The 12,108-nt window shown below is 50.4% G+C and overlaps 1 protein-coding gene across 8 annotated transcripts in view; it reads right to left on the reverse strand.

The window, feature by feature from the left end:
- Positions 1–12,108, reverse strand: part of BABAM2 (BRISC and BRCA1 A complex member 2) — a 343,218-nt gene continuing 331,110 nt past the window's right edge. For all 8 annotated transcript variants that reach the window (XM_039887509.1, XM_039887506.1, XM_039887507.1 and 5 more), the window contains one exon: positions 1–314. In XM_039887509.1, the coding sequence (XP_039743443.1) occupies positions 235–314 (80 nt within the window). In that variant the 3' untranslated portion in view covers positions 1–234. The remainder of the gene's footprint in view (positions 315–12,108) is intronic.

Here is a 12,108-nt window from a genome sequence, read left to right on the forward strand (position 1 = left end):
TTTGTGACTTTATTTCTTCCAACTAAGAAATATATAGAAGGAAACAAAGAGGGAGCGACCAGAGGTAGGGGCTCAAGGACAGGTTACCGCCAGCCAGCTCGTTTGGGTTCCAGACGGGACACGCAAAGCTGCTGTGTGAGCAAAACACTGCCATGAAGACATTCCAAGTGGCTTCCAGGAAACGGCCATATGTGCTGACACGCATGTGGACAGAACAGTCTGGCTGGCCACCTCTCAAGAGTGGTGTTTCCTAGAGCTTTCCATTGGCAAATGCTGCCTCCTGGAACTGAGGGACAAAGGTTTTGAAATAAGCCCTGGTGGGAAAGAGAGAGAGAAAAAAATTGTGGTTAGCACAAACAATTTGAAAAAAAGTGCAACGCAGAGCTTTCAACCTAACTCAGAACAGTTGTTACTTATTGTTCATGCATCTTGGGTTGGATTTTCCTTCCTGCTGATGCAAAACCTTCTGGATTTTTCCAAGGGATGAACATGTACTTCACTACTGTGTTATCTTGCATGAATATTTAAAGGGCCTGTACGCAGACCCTCCTGGCTGCCAAATCCTATTAGACAGCAGTACTCAGGTTCCGTCTGCCGTTTCCCAGGCATAAGACAAAGCCTTCAAGCCACGGTGTGACCAAGCCAAACACCCAGCTGTTTTGGTGATCTGAAGTATCACGAGGGTTGCACTTTTCACTCAGCTGGATCTTTGACTTCATGTAGACAAAGAGGGTCTAATAAAAAGGATTTCTAAGTGACCCATGGTCTACATTTATTTCTAAACATATATGTAGTTTGTTCTGCTGGAAAGAAAGCCAGGCTGGTCATCAGAAAACCTTCCCCGGTCAAAGACTAGGGGCAGGATCTGGGGCGTGCCCCTCTGCTGTTTAGACTTTCTGGCACCCAGATTGGAACGGAAGCGGGCTCTTCATCGCCCATCAGGAGAGGGGCACGTGCAGGGCCCACTCTGTGCCGGGCGCTGTATGAGGTGCCAGGGTTTGAGATGACCCAGACATGGCACCCGCCATGCAGGAGATCTTAGTTCAGAGGAGGAGACAGACACGTAAGTGATACTGAGCGGTAAGGGCACTTGTGGAGGTGCCAGGAGGCACCAGTCTGGGGCAATCAGGAGAGACAGCAGGCATTGCGGGGTTCTAGGCAAAAGACACAGCAGACGCAGAGGCTTGGGGGCATGGGACGGCTAGCTGTGAGCTGGGAACCAAAAGGTCTGCCAGAAGATAAAGGATGAGAAAGTAAGTAGAGGGAGAGGAAGCTGGAGAAGCCAGGTTGGGCACCCCACGCCCTGGTCAGCCAGGCTTGCCTCCTACTTCCTCCTCCCCTGCCACTGACTCCCACGAGATCAGAGTGGTCACACCTTACTCAAGTGGCTCACCCAGAATCGTGACAACTAGGAAGGGCCACCAAGAAGACCTGTCACCCAGACTGCAAAGGCCTTAGGTACCTCACCCAAGGAGCCTCCCACAGTCCATTATGTAGGATATGGTTCCAATAAGCTTGGTGCACCAGGCTCCCAGGAGATCAGAACAGCCAATAGAAGGAGCCGAGGAGCTAACTTAAGGACAAGAGACAGACCAGCCGAAGCAGCTAGAAGAGAGCGAAGGTGCTCAGGAGTCCTGAAAACTCAAACAGGGATCCTTCGGTGCAGGGGCGAGTAGCCCCACGCAACTCAGCAGGCTGGGGCCACCCTAGATCCCAGCACAATGCAGTTAGTGATGACACCTGACTACCTTCCCGTCCCCCAACACCGAGACCCCTGAAACCTTGTTTTGAATTTCACCCCTTTGCTCTGGCTTTCTCAGTCCTAGCCTCCGAAACCTCCCTGCACTTAAATGTTGGCTCCCTGCGCTGGAAGCCCCGCTTCTGTGTGACGTCACGCAGCATCGCCGAGCTCCTTCCTCTCTCTTCCTCACTCCACCTCCTTCCCCAGAGGAACACCCTCCCCAGGTCGCTCCTGTCTGACTCTGCACTCGGGCGCAGGCACAGCGTGGTTACTCTCAGGCTTACGCCACCCTTAGCAGCGAACCAGCCAGTCTGGGTCTCCAGCCCTCATTTCTCTCCCAAACTTCTAGTCCCACATTTCCAACCACCTGCAGGACACTGACCTGGATGTCTCTGTGTTATTCAAACCAGCATGTTTGTCCCAACTGAAGTGCTCCCCAGTATTAGGTCTTGGAAAGTGCTTTGGCCCATCTGCACTTTTGTAAGGGAACCCTGTTCCTACTTCTCCCTAGACCCCTGTGCTGAATTCATCCTGCGGGTTCTTCTTCCTCCCAGTATCCCCCTCTCCTTCCTGACACCTTCTTGTTACCTTTCAATAAAATTGCTGTAGAGGCCTGTTGCTCCCCTGGACACAAGACCAACTTCACCTTTCTGCTTCAACTAGATAAATTCTCAGAGAGCAGTCACTAACCCAACCGAGAATCTTCAGGTTCCCCAAACTCACAGCCTGGCACTCTATGACTTTCACTGTCTGGCTCCATCCAGAACACATTAAAAAAAAAATTAACCTTTTCCTCCAGTACATTTTTGGAATCGTAAAACCACACCCCCTCCTACACACAAACACTTCGAGAATCTAAAAAAGCCAAGGATGCTCTCCCAGAAACACTGCAGGTAAGTCTCCCTACTGCGATGTTACATGCAACTGGGGCATGCCGCAGACCCCTAAAAGCCCATGCACGTCTAGGATGTGAGCTCTCCTCGTCCGCCCACGATTCGGCCACTTGCTCTTCCCCACACATGCCATTTTCCACCTTTGGGTCTTATTCATGCTCAGGCCAAATGTCCTTGCTCCCATCAAGCCTTCCCTGGTCACCAGACAGTTCTCTACCCGTTCATAGATACTCTTTGTGATTCTTCCAGGGCATCTGTCACATGTGCTCACATCTTGCTTGCTGGGCTGCACTGCCAGCCCTGGAAAGCGGGGAGCACGTCCTCTTCTTGGTGACCCCACAGGCCTGCCCACAGAGAACACTCAGTGAGGCCTCTGGGCTGTAATTAAGGTGACTATTGACAGCCACCAGTTTGCGGGAAGCAGTTAAGCCATGTCCATTACACGCTGTTTAACAAAGTGAGGGAGAGCAGCCCCAGGAAGCAGACAAATGTAATATTCAAGTACGGAGGAAGAAAATATAACCCGTTCTCAAACTTTAAACTATGCCAACGCGTAAAGAGAAAGAGAGATGAAGCCCCCTCCTTCATCCACATCTTGCTCAACACGGTCCTGAGCCAGCTGAACCATCGCCTTCCCTGAGACGTAGGACCTCAAGCCCTTTCCTCCCCGCTGTCCCGTGCCACGATCGTCCTTATGAAGAGGGGGGACCGTGCTGGGGTAGAAAGGTCCCTAGACCTGGGGTGAGAAGCCCTGAGCTCTGTCTCCTCGTGGAGAGGAGTGGGGATGAGCCCACCCTGATGTGACGCTCACAGGAGACAACGGGAGGAGGAAGGAGCAGCTTAGTTTTTCCTTGGAAACTTCTAGGGGAAGTGGCTGCAACAGCGCAAGCTCCTTAGACCAAAAGGTCTTGGCAAGAGGGAGCATATCTTACAGCAAGTTCTTTCCTCCCTCAGAAAGTTCTGAAGTTTCCTGTCCTGTCCTGGGCTTTCCCTGCCAGGGCGAACTGCGTGACACCGGGGGGAAGCAGCACGGAGAAGGGCTATTTAAAGGCATGATGCTACCAGCTGTCAGCGAGTGCCTCTCAGCCCATCCTCGAGTCAGTAAAGGGAGAGGGCAGAGGTGGAAAAGGAAAACCACGTGGCTCCCACCCATGTATAGATTTTTTTAAAGCGCTGTTTTCATTTACTTCACTTTTTTTTTTTTTAATTGGAGAAAATGGAGAGCTGTCCAGAGTATATCTTGCCATTGGCACTAGTTATCTGTCACCTTTTAAAAAATCTTAGACCCAAAGACAAAGTGTATGACAAGCTTTAAAAGTGTGTGTTACGTGGTGGGCGAGGGAAGGTCTCACCTCCCCATTAACTGGCCAAGGCTTCCCGGTCAGCAGGGAGAGGACCCCGTGGCGGTCAAGCTCCTCATTCTAGTCACAGGGGAAGGGAGTTTATTTTTAGAGCAAACTGGAGCTCAGTATGCCTTAGGACAAAGTGAGGTTCTGACCCTCTTCACTGATCTCAATCCTTTTGCTGTGGGTTTTATAAAATCACAACTCAGTCCAATTTTAGAGTCTCAGGTTAGGAGAATAAAACTAAAAGAACTGACCCCAGGCGAGGCTGGGTAGGTTTTCCGTGAACTCAGAGGATTGGCTCTGGCCTGGCCTCGGCGCACAGGCATAGTAGGGGACAGAGCAGACAGACTTCTTGGAGCAGGAGTTGGGGACTGAATTGCCCAGCAAGTCTGCTCTTCTATATCTTGGATCCAGGGGTAAAGCTCTTCTCTGGGCACATCTACAAAGTGGGGGGCAGAGCCTGACGATGTGGGGCCCTGTGGCCATGGGCTGTGAAGGATAGGTGGTGCAGTGTGGGCTCTGGAGCCAGCCACACCTGGGCTCAAGGCCGGGCCTGGCTCCTTACTGTATTGCTTGGGCAAATGACTCGCCTCTTTAGTTTTAGTGTCTTCAACTACAAAGGGTAATAATAACGCCTGCCTTAAAGGGTAATCCTCGTGAGGATTAAATGAGATGCTCCAAGGAAGCACTTGGCCTGCACCTGGCATAACAGATGATCAACAGATGTCAACTGCTGACAAAGGACCGAGCTGGATCTGAGAGGGAGAGGCTGAGTCTGTGGGGACAGCCGGACCCTGTGTGGAAACAGTGGTCCTAGGGTCCTTGCCCTCAGTTCATTCCTTCCCCTGTGGCTTCGTGGGTCACTTCTCCACTTATCTTATAAAGCAGGTAGTTGGAGGCACCAAGACAGCTGGCCTCAGGGATAACCACCCAGCCGAGGTCACTGGGACACGGTGCGTCTCTTCAAATCCAGTCCAGAGCTGCTAGTGGTGCACTTGTGGTGTCTAAAGACGAGTTCTATAGTGAGAGGCACCCGCACACCCTTCCTGCCCCAACCTGCTGGTGTGCTCCCGCTTGGTCCAGGGGTAGGCTGAAGCCGTGACCTGGATGATGATTAAGAATCACGGGGATCTGACTGCCCACGATGGGGTCCTGAAGCTGGCCTCAAACAGATCTTTCTCTGTTCAGGACAGCGTGCATCGTAACGGGGAGGCAGTGAGGGGAGTGGAGAGAGCACTGAACCAGGAGGCAGAAGACGTGGGTTCTAGTCCAGACCTGGCTTGTTTTGTCATCGGGAACTTGGACTCAGTTTCTTTACCTGTCACAGGAAGATTTATACTTGATCTCTAAGTGCCACCTAGTTATGGTTCTGAGATATCCATGGGACCCTCAGCAAGCCACGTGACCTGACCGCGTCTTGATTCTCTGTCTTTCACAAACAGGACAGGTCAGCGATGGACACTGCAGAGCTCCGAGCAGATGTTTAGAGGCAGCACAGGCAGTTTACGAGCACAGAAGGCCTGTTCCTCTCAGCCAGCCCTCTGTCCTCCCACTGAGAAGAGGGCTGGAGCTGTCAGGGGAAACAATCCCAGGGAAGGGGCTCTGGGGGCACTGAAGAAAGTTACGACAGGGAACCGTCAGGAACGTGCTCAGAGGCCCTGGGGAGAAGGCAGTTAGAAACCTTGTTCAACAAGGTCTCATCAACAGGGTTTTTCCTTCCTGGAATTATAATTTTTATTTATTCAATGGCTCTTTTCAAAAGAACAAAAATCCATGAAATCAACATCTGAAAATCTGAATCAATACAACTTTAAGAAAATGAAAACAAAAAACAGGAACTATAAAGCCCAAAGAGGTTAGGGCCTCTGGGGAAAGAGGAGGAACCACACGAGGCAGGTTAGGCGTGCACAGCTGGTGCTCACCCCAGTTCATTGTCGAGTGTGACAGGAGCCATGCTCTCACTTTGCAGGCGAGAAACCAAGCTTAGTGAGTTAAGACACCTGCTCAATGTCACCCTGATCCTAGTGCCACTGGAGCACGTCTTCCCACTGGGGCACAAGCACGGGGAGGGGACCTTGCTGCCGTTAGCCTCATTTACTTAGGACTTTTTATTTTGCAAGAGCCTAAATAATTGCTTTCTTCCAAAACTGGACCAAAAGTAGGCTCTTTCTGGAATTCAAAAATGCTTTTCTTTGGGCAAGCATAAGATGAGCCTTATGACATTTGCCAGAGTCAGGCCAGTGGTGGTGGGTGGTGGGGTGGGGTGGGGTGGGGCGGGAGAAGTGGCTCAGGGACACGACCCTCATTGTCAGGAAACCAAGAACATGTAAATCAAATCAGAATTCATTTTGGCAAATTGAGGCAAGTTCCAAAACATCTAAGGCTCATTTCTTTTTCCAGTTTTCTTCTGCAGCTGTGACTTCAACTGGCACATGTTTTCAATCAGTCATATGCAAACCGACTGTGGTCTGAAAATCAAAGTAGTCCTGTAAATAGTGTAAGACAAGTCCTGCTAATCATTCCTTGTGGTCTTGCCTTGTCCTCATTGTCCTGAATGGCCACTGTAAATACTGACTCATTTGGGGTTACTCTCCCCGTGTCAAAGGGGTCACCCCTCATAATAGGATCTCTACAAAGAGACCAGTTCTACTTCAGTGCCCTTCACCCCAACTCTCCAAAGGCCACTGTGAAGACTGCCCGCCCAACTCTGGGTGCCCTGGTGAGCAAGTGACTGGCGCTACGGGAGCTTATTTTGGAGCGGTGCCCCGGGCGATGGCGGCCTGGCTCTCTGGTGGGGCTTCAGGAACAAACCGGTGGTTGTGACTGGCTCACGTACAGTCTCCCGAAAGGAGCCAACCCTGTGGCAGGCCTGCTTCGTTTTTAGGGGGTCCGAACTTGCAAAACAAGAAAATTGATACACTTGAGATGCAAAGGCTTGATATTATATTGAGAACAAAATATCACACGCTCACAGCATCAGGCAGTGGCCCTGGCCTTCAGCTGAAATCTCCCCTCTACTGTATTCCACGGCACACAGGGCCTCCAACCTGAGGCCCAGCCACGGTCTGCCCTGAGTCTGAGATGCTGAGATTGGTGACTAGACGATGGCTTATACAGCTCGGGCTCTTCGACTGTAAGACGGCCGAGGCTGTAGTCTCAGTATGTGTTGAATTAAAGCGAAAGCTATTTAGGAGGACTTCAACAAACAACCAACTGGGATCCATTTCTAGACATCAAAGTATTGGGATGAAATCTGGCTCCTTCTAAATCATAGGGTATTTTTAAATGCTTACTAAAATGATCAAAATTACCTAGTGGTTCTCTCTCCTTCTGAGGCGCTCCAAGGAGGCCCTCTGGAGCCTGGCCAGTTCCTTCGGGCCAGAGCAGCCTACAGTCAGCGTCTGCAACTGCAGGCTTTGCTCCCTGCTCCCTGGGCAGCCCCTGGTGCAGTGTACGAGAAGGCGGAGGAGGACAGGAGGGGGCCAGGCAGCCAAACGAGATGGAGCGACAGAGGAGTCCTCATGGGCTGCCGAGCCCTCCCCAGCCACAGGGCTGCCTTCCTCCTCTGGGCTCCGTCTCTGTGCATCCCAGAGGAACGTGTCAGTGGGTCTTGCCATCAAGGAGCTTCTAGTGGGGTGTGGGAGAGTGGCTGGGATATGGTAGATGCGTGCGCACAGAGACGGAGCCCAGAGGAGGAAGGCAGCCCCTCAATAAATATTTCTCAAATTAATATAAACATGTGGCTGATTTAAAGATGTACATTAGAATTATGGAATTTTGTAACAGAAAGAAACCTCAAAGGCCATATAGTCTAATCGTTACTGGGAAGGGAAAACTGAACGCCAGAGAAGTTGATGGTCCCCTTCATATGGCATATAATAATGACAGCTATTATCAAAGGTCTTTCTCCAGAGTTGGCTGGGGCCCACCTGATGGGGTACACCTGATGGGGTACACTTGGCTGGGCTGAAGTCAGGTACTGGGTGCAGAGAACTAAGGAATGTGGAGCCCTGTGCTCAGCTTGTATCCCCATCTCCACCTGTCTGGAGTGCCTCAGGTGGCAAGTACCTCAGCAGCAGGCCCCTCAAGTCCTCTGCTCAATCTGTAGCCCACCTGTGATGAACTGCTGGGGAGAGCTGGTCGCCTGTCTGATGGCAGTGAGTCACCACCAAGGTCACAGATTACCCCTCCCCTACTTAGTCAGCAAAAGGGGAAAAACCAAAGGATGGACCTCAAAGAGGAAATGCTCAGGGTTCCAGCTGAGCTGCCTGTACACTGGTCTTGGCCAGTGCGGGATCCAGACCCCAAGTTACACCCTGGTGGGGATGCTGCCTCAAGGCTTATGCTCAGCACTGCCAGGCATCAGCCTCCACAGGAAATTGCCAGACCCCCAAAGGACTGAGACAACACTCAGGAGATCGATTCTTTGGGACATAAAACTATCTTCTCCTCTCCAGACAGTTTCTCTGGGGCTTTTAAGTGTTTGCTTGGTTATAAATTTGGTTTCTCCCACTGGACTCTCAGCATCATGCTGCTCGGGCCCCCGCCCGCTGCCTTTTGGGCAGTGTTTGGTCACTCCAGCACTCTGGGTACTCGCCCTCCTAGCTCAGTGCTCACAGAGGCCCCTTGAAGATCTAGGGGAGGGGCAGGAAGGATGGCCATGGTTCCTCTTCTTTTCACTCTAATCACCCCCGCCTGGCGGCTGAAATCATCTCCCCAGATGCCTGGCTCTCTGAGCTCACAGGTGGAAAAGCAGCAATTCCAAATAAAGAAATTATTCAATGGGAGAGGATGCCAGAGGCCTACCATCCCTGCCGGTGCAGATGCCTCAATAGGAACTGGGCTGGCACGTGGGGGAAGTTCCAGGCTGGCAGGAGGAGGCAGAACTTTTGGCAGGTGGAAGGCCTTATGGGTCTTCTTGATCATGATGAGGTGCATGGCAGAGGGTGGAAAGAGCTCACCTGCCCTGCTGGTCCCCAGGGCTCGCTCTGCTCTGCACCAGCTCAGGGCCCTGCACTGTGCACCAGTTACAGAGAGGGAGGGCGGGAAGGACGGACAGAAAGGAGGAACATACATACAATGTGGATAAGTGATATCCACACATGGTATCAAATAGGCTTGTTCAAATGATGGGTGTAATCCATTAGTGTGCTGTGAAACCAATTTAGTGGGTCCTGACCAGTATTAAAATTAAAGTCAATAAAAACAGAGTGCATCACGTGTGGCAAGGAGACACGTTTGTTTCGTGAAACTTGTTTCAGTTACATGTACTGGATTAGCATTGTGGTAAAAGTCTAGGAGCCAGGAGTATAAAGCAAGGGAGGTGCCTACTACCTGCCAGACAGCATGCTATTTATTTTCATCTTTATTAATTTACTCCTCCTAATGGGCCTGCGACCTGGTAAATATTATCTCTTTTTGCCAATGAGACATTTACAGTTCAGAGATGCAAAGTAACTCTTCTAAGATCACACATCTAATAGGTGGCTATGCGCTTTCTGATTCCTGAGCCGCTCAACTTCAAAGTGCACATTCTTTCCACACCACCGTTATTCCCAGTGGAAAGAGCCTGGCAGTGGAGCGGGGGTCTAGGGCTCTGCCTCTCCATCCGCTGCATGACGGTGAATCACTCCTCCCATTCCTCAGCTTCATAATGAGGGAGTGAGACAGATGATGTCTAAAGTTTCTTGATTTGGTGGTGACTTTCCCCCTCCCAAACATCTTAGCTGTATTTCAGTCCCCTCCACTAAAAATGGAATTGCCAACAGCCCAGTCATGAATCTCGAGAGCTACTTACCGCCAACTCCCATTACACCTACACTTATCCTTAGGAATCCCCTGAATGGTCCTCCCTCTTTCAGGTTTGTGTGTACAAAGGTGTTGACTAGTGTCTTTATCCCTCACCTAAGGACTTACACTGGGTGGCTTTTCAGTAGAATTATGACTGTGATAACAAAGGACAAAAGGGATGAACTTGACTTCACTCTTGCCTGCCCATCTGGTTCCCGGTAGTGCTAACGCACCCTAGGAGAATGAGGCTGAGTGTCCGGGAGAAAGCAAAGAAAGCGCGAGAAGGGCACGTGCGACCCACCAGGTACACACAGAGGCACCATAAACGCGCTCTAAGTAATGAGCCAGAAGAGCAAAGGGAACCCAGAAGGTTCCTCTAACACGGAGTCATTTGGCATCTTAAAATTCCTCAGGATTGCTGAGCAGTACTATGTCTGGACAGCGCTATTACGTGGGAGGTATTGTTACCCCAACATAATTGAGCCCAACATTACAGAAATGGGGAGGCTTGAGTTGTGATCCCAGCTCTGCTTTTCACTTGCTATGTGACCTTGGATGAGCACTTCACCTCTCTGACCCAGATGCCTCATCTGTAAAGTGAAGGGATGGCTTCTGAGTTCACTTCTAGGTCTAATATACTGTTATCCATTATTTTTATTATTGCTTTGGTATCAATTCAACCACTTTAGCCAGAGTTTCTTAAGTGAAAGCAGTAATTAACAAGTGACCTCTCCCTGTGCTTTGCTAGAGGGGTTCCCTTAAGAGCCTTAATAGGCATCCTCAGAGGCACTGTGCATGTCTGAGGTTTCTATGTATCTCCCCTTTGTCTCCAGATCTGACTTAGGACCCCCAGAATGGATGGCCAGCATCCACCCTGGCCATCTTCCTTCCATCCTTCAGACCAGCAGACAAACAAACACTCACTCATTCATGGTTAGCTCCTCTGCTAATAAAGGGTTGGTTCCTGTAGGGGTCAAAGAATAAATCTGAGCAGGGCCCCGACCTCCGGGGGAAACAAAGACATCTGACTCCGAGAGCAGAGAGCTCAGGCTGACCCTAGTTGGAATCAGCTGGCTCCACTTTCACAGTCTTGGGTCAAGCCGTCCTTGGCTGCTCTTTCTTACTGCAATTGCTCTGGAATAACCAGAGCTAACTTTCCACCTGAGCATCTTTTTTCTTTTGCTCTGAGCTACACCAGGGCAGTATCCGGCAGGCCAGATGGCTAGCGCCTCTAATAACAATAATAATAATTTGCATTTATACAAGGTCTTTCATCGGGGGAATCTTAAAGTGTATCACAAACAATAATTAATTTCCCTTTGTAACTCTAGGAGCCATCTAAGTAGGAGTCCCTATACTTTGCAGGTAAAGGGTACTTTCCTGAACCACGCAACATGTCGAGGGCCTCTCTATCTACCCCAAACCTCCACACCCTCCAGGTCTGGCATGAACTTAAGGCCTTCCGCAGAGCCTACCACCGCCACCTCAGCCCACGGTCATTTGTGCTGCCTCTGACGCTCTGTAGCATGAACTGCTGAGCCACTCACTTGGTGCTAATCAGAGACACACACAGTTGGAAGAGATCTTAGGACCCTGTCCCAGGCCGCACTTGCCCTAACAGCATTTCTGAGGCACGATCCTCCGGCTCTGACTGAACCCCTTTCATGAGGGAAAGTATTCTGACGCCTTCTTCCTTAGTGGCATTTCTAACAATTACGATCTTCCTTCTCCCAAACTGAAATCTGGCCCCTGGGTCTTAGTTTTGCCTTTTGGAACAAAATAATCCTACCTAAATTATCAAGAGTTGGTTGCTGATTGATGTCTCTTGTACACATGTTGTCTGCTTCTGTGGTCAGCTGTGGTTGGAGCTTGGTGGCTCACACTTGCTGAGGTTCAGTGAAGACTTGTGAACTCGACGGAGGCAGCTGAGGCCTCCACTACGTGTTTTAGGCCCCAAGACCAGGCCGCCTTCCTGAGCACTATGGGCAGGAGTCCCTGGGTGTTGCTGGGTCTGGGGGGCCTGGGTCTGCCCAGCTCTAAATGTAGCTCTTTAGACTTTTCCCTCATCTGGTGTAGACACTAGAGGCTTCTGTGTTCATTTCTAGGGCCTGCACCTCAGTGACACAAAAATACCCTAGTTTTCTGCTGACTGACTGACTGACTGACTGAATGAATATCCTTCTTTCTTAAATCTATTCTTAAGTCTAGGCAATAGCTTCCAATCGCAGGGATGGCTTTGTGGAGACCAAGCCAGATAATAACTTCTTTAGTTCTTTTCTCTTTTCTTCCTTTTTTTCACCCTTCTTTATTAGGATAAATATTTGGTGCTAAACTTGAG

Source organism: Pteropus medius, unplaced genomic scaffold, assembly GCF_902729225.1.
Source record: "Pteropus medius unplaced genomic scaffold, Ma_sr-lr_union100, whole genome shotgun sequence".
NCBI lineage: Eukaryota > Metazoa > Chordata > Mammalia > Chiroptera > Pteropodidae > Pteropus > Pteropus medius.